This window comes from Somniosus microcephalus, unplaced genomic scaffold, assembly GCF_052327205.1.
Source record: "Somniosus microcephalus isolate GS21.2 unplaced genomic scaffold, FLI_Smic_1.0 unresolved_chr6, whole genome shotgun sequence".
Classification (NCBI taxonomy): domain Eukaryota; kingdom Metazoa; phylum Chordata; class Chondrichthyes; order Squaliformes; family Somniosidae; genus Somniosus; species Somniosus microcephalus.
In genome coordinates, this window is record NW_028225184.1 from 44,410,732 (window position 1) to 44,423,268 (window position 12,537).

Below are 12,537 nucleotides of genomic sequence, written 5' to 3' on the forward strand. Positions count from 1 at the left end.
GAGTGGTGGTGAAGGATTTTCAGGTCCATTTAGGCAGTACATCAGCCGTTGAGGTAAATTTAGCTGAGAAGAGACAATCTGGGTATTTCCCGTTGATTGAAAGTTACATTTATATTGAGTTAGTTACAGATGATTCAGGTGATGATGTGCGACGGTTCCCTTCTGATGGGAACAGTTGCTCCAATGATACACGATGCTGCATCATCCTTCCAACTGGCCCTAAATCCATCCAATCAATCATCCTGTGTAACATTAATAATCACCTGGGCATGTTCAGTCAGCATTTATTTTAATTTTCACAGTTAATAACAGGAAAACATTTAATATTATAATCATACATGTGACGTTACATAACACAGTTTGTTAAGGAGAATATATTACAGTAACCTTCGATTTGCAACTTTGCTTAAAATGTTGCACCAATATCAATTGATCCATTAAACAGGTTTTGATCTTTATTGCAATGGCCGATAAACATTGTATGGATAGACATCAGCTACTTCTATTATTTAAATAATTTTGCAATTAAATGCAGTGGATAGTTTACCCCATTCTTTAGCTCCTCTCTGAATTTACCCTGGGTCAGCACATAAATAAATGTGTTTGTGCAGCAATTGAGAACCTGAAGCATGAATCCCACAGATTCAATGTCATTTCCATCATCATTCTGAATGATGGTTGTACGGATAGATAGAGAATAAACAACAATGGTCGTCCATAGCAAAATAAAACTGCCCGATATACTGAACAGCAAAACGATGGATTTCCTTCGGTTCTCCATCTCTGGGTCCTTGTGATTCTCTCCATTGCTGAGGCCCCGGAGTCCCCTACGGAATCGACTGGACATTAAAATGTGTCTAGCGGTGAGAACATTGAGCAACAAAATCAGAACGAATGGGACACAAGGGATTAAAGTAAGATTAAAGACATCAAACGCTGCCCACGCGGGTGAAGTAAAAAAGGTCAGTTTCCAGACACAACCCCGGGGGACGTTCTCCATTATATATTCAGGGTCAAATACAAAGTACCAGGGAATGTTTATTAAACAACCCAGTGCACTCACCACCCCGATAACAACAGCCGCAGTTTTCTCGGTGCAATATTTTGTTTTCAGCTTCGGACAACAAATGGCCACAAATCGATCGAAGGTGAAAACCACTGTGAACCAGACAGATGTCGCCGTGGCTGCACAAAGCAAGACTATATTGAGACAGCACACGGGGGTAATTGTCAAGAATGAAACTGGGAAATAAATTTCAACAATGCAGCTTAATATTACATCCGTACAAACTACCAGGAGATCGGCCGTTGCCATGGCGACCAGGTAGCGAGTGATACATTTGGAGAGACCGCACTTTCCTCGGGACAGGATCACAATCGCCGCCAAGTTAACTGCAAGAGATACACAGATCAGTGAGATTTGTTTCCACTCAGACACACTTTATATCCATCGGTATTACAGTTATTTTGAGTGAAGTTTCAGGTTGCTATTGCACTGATGAATGGGATATCATGTGTGCTCTGTTGCTTCCAATCTGCTCCATCGCTGAACTCGCATCTTTCTCCAATTTCTCTCCTAGCTCCCCTCATGCCCTCTACGAGCTCAACTTGTCTATGGGACCCACCTGCTGCTCACTTGCTCCTATTCCCACCAAACTGCTGACCACCCAACTTCACTTCCTGGCCCGCATGTTAGCTGATATTGTTAATGGTTCTCTCTCCTCACATACTCTCCCCTCCCCTTCAAACATGCTGTCATGAACAACTGCTCAAAAACTATCCTTGAAGCCTGTGTCCTTGCCAAGTACCGCCCTATCTCCAACATCCCTTTCATTACCATGTCCTTGTTCGTGCTGTCTCCTCCTAAGTCCGTGCCCATCTTTCACAGAATTCCATTTTGGACCCCGTCATATCAGCTATCGCCCCCTGCCCGACTTCTAAATCGCCCTTACCAAAGTCAGAATTTGTATTCTATGTAACTGTGTCTGTGGTAAGCTATTCCCTCTCTTCCTTTCCGACCTGTCTCATGCCTTTGTCTGGACAAACCACCTCCAACGCCTCTCCAGCGTCATCCAGCTGGGTGGGACTGCAAACGCCTGGCTCTATTCTTATCTATATAACCGTAGCCTGCAACGGCTTCTGTGCTCGCTCCAACACTGTTACCTCTCGCCCCATCTTATCATCATCTACATGCTACTCATCAGCGATATCATCTGTAAACACAACGTCTTGTTCAAAGGCACGCCGGGGACACCCAGCTCCATCTCACCACCACCTCTCCCAACACGGCACTTGTCCCCATTTTGTCACACCGCTTGTCAGATTGGATGAGGAATAATTTCCTGCAACATATTATCGGGAAGACCGAAGTCATTGTATTCGTCCCTGCTTTAAACTCCATTCCCAGCCAACGACTACATCCCTCCCTGGCAAATTTATGAGGCTGGACCAGACCGTGCACAACCTTGGCATTGTAATTGACCCCGAGTTGAGCTTCCGACCACATATCTTCTCCATCACAAAGACTGCCTACTTCCACCTCCGTAACATCACCCGACTCAGCCACTGCCTCAGCGCAACTGCTACTGAACCACTCATACATGCTGCGGTGGCCTCTAGGATTGATTACTCCAAATCTCTCCTGGCAACCCTATCATCTTCCAACCTCCTTAAGCTTGAGCTCATCCAAAACTCTGCTGCCTGTATCCCAACTCGCAGCAAGGCACGTTCACCCAGCACCCCCTGAGCTCGCTGAACTACAATTGCTCCCGGTTCATCAGAGTCTAAATTTTAATATTCTCATTCTTGCTTTCAAATCTCACCCTGGCCTCGCCCCTCCCTATCTCTGTAACTTCTTCCATCCCTACAATCATCTGAGGTTTCTGCCCCCCTCCAATTCTGGCCTCTTGGGAATCCTGGATTTCAATCGATCCACCATTGGCGACCGTGCCTTCCACTACAAAAGCAATATTGACTGGGCGGGATGAAGGTGTAATAGGGACTGGGCAGGCTGAAGGTGCAATGGAAGTTGGCTGGGCGAATTTGCAAATTAAACTGGGCGGGATGAAGGTGCCATAGGGACTGGGCAGTGTAAATATTCAGTGGAAGTGGCCATGGTGAATATGCAATGGATGATGTGCAGTGGAGCTGCAATGGAGAACAGTCTAGATGAAGGTGCAATGGAAACTGGGCGATGTGAAGTTGCAAGAGAGTCTGGGCAGGGTGAATGTTCAATGGACGTGGGCGGGTTGGAGGTGCAATGAGGAAGGGGCTAGGTGAACGTGCAGTGGGGCACGGACTAGGCAAAGGTGCAATGGGGATCGGGCTGGGTGAAGGTGCAATAGGGACTCGACAGTCTGATTTTTCTCTGGAAGTGGACAGGGTGAAGGTGCAATGCGGTACAGGCTGGGTGAACGTGCAATCGAGAACGGACTGCGTGAAGGTGCAATGGTGACTGGGCGAGCTGAAGGTGCAATGGGGATCGGGCGTGGTGAAGGTGCAGTAGGGACTGGGCAGGCTGAACGTTCAATGGAAGTCGGCGGGGTGAATGTGCAATGGGGAACAGGCTGGGTGAAGATGCAATGGGGAACTGGCTAGGTAAAGGTGCAACGTTGACTGAGCAGAGTGAAGGTGAAATTGGGACTGTGGGGTGAAGGTCAAGTGCCAATACAAAGTGAGCCCGGCTGATTAAAGAGAAAATAATAACTAAAGGTATACATTGAGTACATTACAGAGACAATAAAGGAGAGGAAGGCAAATGCCAACACGATGTTAGGAAATAAGCCAATATACAATTAGGAAATCAATGTCGAATTACAAAATTAAATTATCAATCAATATAAAAATAAATATTTCAGAATTCTATAAGCATAGGAATAGGAAAATAGGGATATGGCCACTTAGGAATGGACAGGATAAACTCTAAAATAAAAGCAGCGAAATGAAATAAATTGAACAGTTCTTTTACCTCAGTTTTTACCAGGGCCACAAACATGGTGGGCGTGAAATTATCCGAGGAATTCAAAATGCATACCAAGGCTTCTAAGATAGACAGGAGCGAGGTCTTTGATTAGAAGTGCATGTAACACGGGCAATACAGTAATCATGGTTGACTTTAATGTACATATAGATTGGACAAATCAAAAACCACTAATGGTGTGAAGGACGAATTCTTGGAATGCATGCAAGATGGTTTCCTCGATCGATATTTGGAGGAACCAACCAGGGAACAGACTCTGCTGGATCTGGTACTGTTAATGAGAAAGGGCTAATCAATAATCTTGTGTTAAAGTGTCCTTTACTGACAAATGACCATAATATGATTGAATTGTAATACGTTTGAGAGTGATGTCGTCCAATCTGAAACTAAATTCTTCAGTCTCAACAAAGGAAACTACAAGGGAATGTGGGACAAGTTGAGCATGGTAGATTGGGAGGCTATACGAAAAGGTACGAAGGTGGAAATACAATCGCTAACATTCAAGGTAATAATGCATATTTTGAAAAAAAACATATATTTCTCTATGGCATAAATACCCAAAAGGAGGAGTGATCCAACCATGGCAAACAAAATAAAATGAACTAGTATTGAGTCAAAGGTGGAAGCTTAAAAAGTTGCCAGAAAAAGGGGTCAGCCTGAGAATTGGGATTTTTTAGAAATCTGCAATGGGTGACCAAAATTTGATAAAGGAAATGAAACTGTAATATGAGCAAAAACTAGCGAAAAATGTAAAACCGGATTGTAAATGCTTCTCTAGGTATGTAAAAAGGCAAAGTCTGGCGAAAGTAAATGTAGGTCTTTTACAGTCAGAGACGGGAGAATTTATAATGGGGAATGAGGAATTGGGAGGGAAATTAAATAAATACTTTGTTTCTGTCTTCACGAAGTAAAACACAACAAATCTCCCATAAATACGAGAAAACGAAAGCTGTGGCGAGAATAAGGATCTTTAAGAAATTATTTTTAGTAAAAAAAAAAAATAGTAACAAAATTAATGGGACTAAAATTCGATAAACCTCAAGGAATGGATGACCTGCATCCCAGGGTTTTGCAAGAGGTGGCCATTGGGATAGTGGACGCATTGCTTTTCATCTTCCAAAATTTTATAGATTCAGGAACGGTTCCTGCAGATTTGAGGATAGCAAATGTATCCCCACTACTTAAGAAAGTGCGGAGAGTGAATACGGGGAACTACAGACCTGTTAGCCTCACATCAGTCGTTGGGAAAATGCTGGAATATATTGTAAAGGATGCAATAACTGGGCACTTAGAAACGAATAGTAAGATTGGGCAGATTCAACATGGATTTATGAAAGGGAAATACTGTTTAACAAACTTATTGGAGTTCTTTTAGGATGGAATTAATGCAGCAGGCAAAGGAGAACTGGTTGATGTGTTGTATTTGGATTTTCAGAAGGCTTCGATAAGGTCACACACAAGAGGTTGGTGACCAAAATTTGGACACATGGAATTGGGGGAAATATACTAGCCTTGATTAAGAATTGGTTAACAGACAGAAAACAAAGAGTAGGGAAAAGCGTGTATTCTTCAGGATGGCAGGCTGTGCCTAGAGTGGTACCGCAAGGATATTGCTTAGGTCCCAGCTATTCACGTTCTCTGTCAATGTTTTAGATGAGGGGACTAAATGTCACATTTCCAGATTTTACTGATGTCACAAAGCTAGGTGGCAGTGTCTGTTGCGAAGAGGATGTGAAGAGGCTTCAAGGGGCTCTCGACAGGTTCAATGAGAGGGCGAGAACAGGGCAGATGGATTATAATGTGAATAATTTTGAAGGTAGAAAAATCAAACAGGCAGAATATTTCCTAAGTGGTGAAAGATTGGGGAATGTAGATGCTCAAAGGGACTTGGGTATCCTTGTACATGTGTCACTAAAATGAATGTGCAGTAGCAGCAAGCTATTAGGAAGGCAAATGGTATGCTGGCCTTCATTATAAAACGATTTGCGTACAGGAGTAAAGATGTCTTACTCCAATTATATAGGGCATTAGTGAGACCGCACGTGGAGTATTGTGTACAATTTTGTTCTGCTTACCTAAGGAAGGATATAATTGCCATAGAGGGAGTGCAAGGAAGGGTAACGAGATTGATTCCTGGGATGGCACGATGGTCGCATGAGAAGATATTGAGTAAACTAGGCCTGGATTTGCTTGAATTTAGAAAAATGAGAGGGCATCTCATTGAAGCATACAAAATGATTTCAGGGCTTGATAGGGTGGATGCTGGGAGAATGTATCCCTTGGCTGGGGAGTCTAGGACCTGGGGCACAGCCTCAGGGTAAAGGGAAGGCCATTCAGGACTGAGACGAGAGGACATTTCTTCACACAGAGGTTGGAGAATCTTTGGAATTGTCTGCCCTAGAGGGAAGTGGAGGCTCAGTCACTGGGCGTATTCAAAACAGGAGTCGATAGATTTCAGACTAGTAAGGCCATCAAGGGATATGGCGATAAGGCCGATGCATGGAATTGAGGAAGAAGATCAGCCATGAACTCATTGAATGTTGGAGCAGGCTCGAGGGGCCTAATGGCCGAATCCTGCTCCTTTTTCTTATGTTCTTATGATAAACTAAACATATGTATAGAGGATAAATCCCGTGTCTGGAAGGACTATTTCCACTCACAGTCAAAGCTAAGGAAGAGACAGCAGAGGCACTGTATATAAATATATGTAAACATTCTTAGAACTTTCATCCAGTGCGCTTAACAAGGGTGAGAGGAAAGGTATAGTAATCTTCGCTCAAACATAAAAAAGAAATTTCTCTTGAAACCGAAACATAATAAAGTCTAGTCAGCACGGATTTCAAACGGGAAGCTCCTACTTGACCAACCGTACTGCGTTATTTGAAAAACTAGCAGAGTAGATAATGGTAAGGTAGTGAATATAATATAAATAGACATTTATAAGAGCTTCCACCGCCATAGTAGACTCGTGACTAAGGTACGAGCCTGTAGACTCAGTGGAAAAGTGGCCGAATGGATAGAAAAACTGGCTGCTCAATAGAAAACAGAGAGTAGATGTTAAAGGTAGTTGCTCAGACTGGGGAAATGTGGGAAGTGGTGTTCCACAGGGGTCACTATTGGTTACAATTTACAGTAGTGGGTTGGACTTGGGAATCAGAAATATAATATCAACATTTGTGGATGACACCAAATTATGGGGTATAGTTAACACTGCGGATGTTTGCGACAAAATTCAGGAAGTTATTAACAAAATGGAATCATGGAGAGAAAATGATAACTGATTTTCAGTAAATATAATGTGAGGTTGTGTATTTTGGTAGGTGGAATAAGTAGGGCACATGAGACTTGGAAAATAAGAGTCCAAATGGTGGGAGAAGATAAGGAATTTAGGGCTACAAATTCACAAAGAGATGAAAGAAGCCATTAAGCGTACAGTCAAAGCAACGGAGTTCATTTCTAGAGGAATGGAAAACAATAACAGAGGAGATGTGTTAAACTTATATTGAACCTTGGAGAGACCACACTTAGAGTGCTGTGAACAGTTATGATCTGCTTAGCCCAATAAGAGGATAGAAGCACTGGAGAAAGTGCAAAAAATATTAGAAAGTGGAACTCGTTAAAATCCATTAAGGCTATGACTGATCTGATCTTGGCCTCGAATCCAATTCCCTGCCCGCTCCCCATAACCCTTGATTCCCCTATAATTCAAAATTCTGTCTATCTCCACCTTGAATATATTCAATGACCCAACATCCACAGCTGTCTGATGTAGAGAATTCCAAAGATTCACGACCAGCTGAGAGAAGAAATGCCTCCTCATCTCCAATTAGAAACTATGCCACTCTTGTTCTAGATTCCCCCACGCGAGGAAACATTATCTGTGCATCTACCCTGTCAAGCCCACTTAGAATATTGGCCCAGAAATTCGGTTCGGTGGCTTCCCGCGGGTGCAAGCCTCTGACGTGCACTTACCTAGCATGCCGGCCGTTGAGATGTGGGCCTGCGTGGTATTCCGATCCTGTGCCTCCTCCAACTGCCGGCGCGCAGTGCTTGTGTATCCCAGGGGCGCAGTTAGTTCGAGTCACCCCCCTGGGATCACGTGGGCCATGGAGAGCCAATGGTAGCAGGGTATGCTTCATTCATAAGTTTGACAGGAAGAGCTGTCAATCCTATAAATACTATAAGCCCCAAAACGTAACTAAAATTTCAAATAAATTAAAAAAAAACATTGCATTTTTAAAATAACTATAAATTACATGAAACAACTATTTTAAACAATAATTTAAATTTTTGAAAAAATTAATTACATTTTCTAACGGGGCTAAAAATAAGCTTACCTTTCTTTGAAGTATTTAAAAATAATAAACCTGTGGAAAAAATGTTATAACATTGATTAATGCACCACTTACCTTTTTAAAAGCAGGCCTGAGGACGGCACTTTACGTGTCTAATTTCTGGAGACTTACCTTCCCGGAGAAACCTGGAAAAAATAGTAAGTTAAATGTGCACGCGCTGCCTCTCCCACGCACGCGTTCCACCTCTTAACCCCATCTTTCAGGGGAATGGAAGTTCTGCTTTCCCGCGCATGTGCAGTGCACACACGAAAACGGCACTTCGATTGGGCCCACGGGCGAGTACCCCGTGCGTACTCAACCGTGGCGACCCGAATTTCTGGGTCATTATAAGTTTCAATAAGATCATTTCTCAATATTCTAAACTCCAATGAGTATCGGCCCAACCTGCTCAAATGTTCTTCATAAGACAACCCCCGATGGGAATGGGAATGACTGACTTGCTCTACAGAGAACTGGCACGCACTCGATGAGCCGACTGGCCTCCTCTGTTGCCGTTATGACTCTATGACTCTATGCCATGCAGTATTTGCAGAACTTTGCATAGATGCATGTAAGTGGCAGTTGGATAACTATAGGAGTCAAAAATGAATAGAATGATGTGTTAGTGGAGTGAGATGAGGAAATGCGGGAGATGGCTCGTGTGGAATATAAATCTGTTGGGCAGAATGGCCTGTTTCTATGCTGTAAAATTGTAAGTTATCCTATTCTATGTAAGGGGAACCTGCGGGGTGTAGGTACAATGGAAACAGGGCAGGAGGAAGGTACATGGGGTATGGGTAGGTGAAATTGCAATGGGGACTCGGCATGGTGATGGTGCAATGAGTACTGCACCTGGGGAAGGAGAATTGGGGACCGGAAGGTGTAAAGCTGCAATGGGGACGTGGCAGGAAGAAGGTACAATTGGAACACGTGTTTCCTCCAGTTTAAAATCGGGCTTGCTGTACGGTAGATAAGTGAGAAAGAAGTAATGAGTTGTTGATAGTGCTGAATCATTGTGATATAGTTAGAGGTGGACCCAATAATAGTAAGGATGCAGCAAGAGGACATGAATAGCGACCACTGGAGGGAAGCCAGGAGCAGATATTGGGCACGGATACGAGGATAGGCGTGTTTTCATACATAGAAGCCGAGAAACCTTTTACATTCACCTGTGGGGAGGATCTGAATATGGTGCTGGGCCTAGGCTCCGCACTGCTGTCTGTCTGATATCAAATATGTTGCTGATGTTGACCACAGAGACTTAACTTAGCAACGTTTTAATAACTGCGGATAAAACACGCGTTAATTCGAAGCAGAATTCCCTACCTCCCCCCACACTACGCCACCAGGCTGAATTAAAACGATAGCAAAATATTGCTGATGCTGGAAATCCGAAATAACAACAGAAACCTCGTCATCCGAATAGGCAGTTTACAGCCTCCCGGACTCAATATCGAGTTCAACAAATTCACATCACAATCTCGGCCTCTATTAATTTTCTATATATTTTTAATCCACGCCTTTGATTGTGCCTTCCCCCTTTTTCTCTCCCACATGCTAGCTGTCTCTTATTCTGCCAGCGCATTTCACACTTCATCTAGAGCCGTCTTTAGTCTCTTCACTTGTCCTATTACCACCTCGTCTCGTCTTGAATACCTCCTAGTGTCTCTTCACTTCGCTTTTGTTCTTTCATCCCCTCCCCCATTTCCCATCCGCCAAATGGCCTTTTAATCTATCTCATTTCCTGCCTTTCTTTCTCAGTTCTGATGAAGGGTATCGACCTGAAATGTTGAATCTATTTCTCTCTCCACGGATGTTGCCTGGCCTTTTCTTTCCATATATCTATATTACATTCACTAGATAGTTGAGTGCATAATTCAGTTGGGAATTCTGTTGATAATTCAGTGCTTAATTCGGTGGATAATTTAATAAATAATTATATTGATGATTCGGTTGATCGTCGTTTGGAAAATTCTTTTCCAGCGGTTTCTGTTATTAGACCAAAGAAAAATTGAGTTTGATTTAAAGTGGGATTAAATTAGAAAAGTGAGAAGTAATATTATGTGAACGACAAGCAGATATGTCCACAGAACTTTCATTGGTTCTGCAATTTCGAGAAATTCATTCGAATGGATTTCATATATATTTATCCCCTAAATTATAAAATAATTACCTACTGAATTATCCAGCGCATTAAACACTGAAGGAGTCAAATAATTGTCATCGAAAACATCGATTCAAATATCAACCGAATTAAGTATTGAAATAGACAAAGAATTTTCCAAACGACTATCAACCGAATCATCAAAATAATTATTTATTAAATTATCCACCGAATTAAGCACTGAATTATCAACAGAATTCCCAACTAAATTATGCACTCAATTATCTAGTGAATGTAATATAAATATATGGAAAGAAAAATCCACTCATTTATCCACCGATTTAAACAATCCAAATATTTATCCACTCAATTATTTATCGAATTAAGCACTGCAATATCCTAAAGATTAACCACTCAATATTCTATAGAATTAAACACTGAAATATCCAATAATTATCCTCTCAAGTTTCTATCGAATTAAACACTGAAATATCCAAATAATTATCCACACAATTATCCTCCGAATAAACACTGAAATATCTAAAGAATTACCAGCTCAATTATCCATCGAATTAAATACTGAAATATCCAAAGTATTATCCTCTCAATTATCCATCGACTTAAACACTGAAATATCAAAAGTATTATCCTCTCAATTATCCACCGAATTGAACTATGAAATATCCAAAAAATTATCCACACAATTATCCATCGAATTAAACACTGAAACATACAAATAATTATCTTTTAGTTATCTATAGTATTCAACTCTGAAATATCCAATGTATTAACCACACAACTATCAAGCGAATGACACATTATCTTATACAAAGAAGTAAGCACTCGATTATCCACTGAATTATCAACCAAATTAAATACTGCAATCTCCAATGAATTATGCTCTGAACTACTCACTGTTCTTTCAAAATTCAACCGATTTTTGAACTCCTGTTGATTTGTAGTGTGGTAATTATATCAGGTTCAGCAGCCATACGTTTCAGTTTCCTGGGGTTCACTCTTGTAATGGGCCTACTTTGATTAACCCTATTGCTGTTAAAGAATGTATTTGTATTTCTACTTCCACATCTGTTCAGCAGGAATGTGCGATTCACAATATAAACAGAGATTAGCACTTTGACATGGCTTCTGATAAAATCCCAAAGCGCCCATGAAGATCTGAAGCGCTGCCCCGTTTGTTGTAGCTGAAGCAGCAACCGAGCAAGATCCAATGAACACATTTTTCGGTGGCGCTGGTTTAAAGTAGGCACGCTGGCCACAAAAAGGGGAAAACTTGGAGAGCAGTCCCTCCTGCAAAGGATCCTGGTTTAAAAGGGGAAACGTGGTTCCTCACCCTTGACAATGCAGCACCAACTAAAGGAAATGTCAGTTTCTTGCAAGTTTATATAGCAGAGTGAAACTTCAACAGGCAACTTTCTGAATTAAATATTGGCAGCTGGTATCAAGGACCAGCTAAAAATATACATATTGTAAAGAATTTTACAATTTAACGTATAATTTAATAATACTTTTGTAATCAGCAATCCCACTTTCTAAAGTGGCAATTTATGTTTATCACTGAAGGACAGGTAGTTGACAAGATGTAAAATCGGACCGTATACTTCCCAAGGCAATTCAGTTATACATTAAAGAAAGTTTGAAAGTAAAACACCATATCAGGAAATATAGAGCAACACTGGACTGAACTGAATAGTGAGATCCGCAGAATTGCTCAAGGTAAATATATGAATGAATATTGCTTCAATAGATAAATAAACACAGTCACTGAAATTCCTTTAACATTTACAACTTGTTGTGCTGGAAAACATTCCTGAAGTTTTCGCTGTATAACAGTCAAAAGAAATATCACTGAAATAGAAATAATGTTATTGGGTAGTGCATCCCTTCTTTCCAATACAGAAACACCACTGAGCATCAATAAATACATTCTTTATTAGTTGAAAGTGACTTTTGGAGAAAGCGAGCATAGCAGCATGATTCAGTTCTATTTAGTTATTAAAGTGTTGCAGATTTAAGTCAGACGACTCTATTTCTCAATGTTTTAGTGTTCTTTTATCCGGAACCCAGATTGCATGCCATTCTTTTTAGAAGAAGCATGGTAT

The 12,537-nt window shown here is 41.4% G+C and overlaps 1 protein-coding gene across 1 annotated transcript; it reads right to left on the reverse strand.

The window, feature by feature from the left end:
- Positions 1-505: 505 nt before the first annotated feature.
- On the reverse strand, positions 506-6,938 carry LOC147087250 (putative G protein-coupled receptor 139). Its single transcript, XM_085978133.1, has 2 exons — positions 6,838-6,938; positions 506-1,439 (listed from the first exon to the last, which is right to left on the reverse strand). The coding sequence occupies exons 1-2, from the start codon at positions 6,936-6,938 to the stop codon at positions 506-508; spliced, it is 1,035 nt and encodes a 344-aa protein (XP_085834259.1).
- Positions 6,939-12,537: the final 5,599 nt, after the last annotated feature.

Bases quoted from the DNA above. Each gene is read 5' to 3' on its own strand.
- LOC147087250 (XM_085978133.1), bottom strand. From the start codon at position 6,938: ATGGCGGTGGAAGCTCTTATAAATGTCTATTTATATTATATTCACTAC. The intron at 1,440-6,837 runs GTAGGAGCTTCC...ATGGATATAAAG, and splicing joins AACGCAGTACGGTTGGTCAA to TGTGTCTGAGTGGAAACAAA.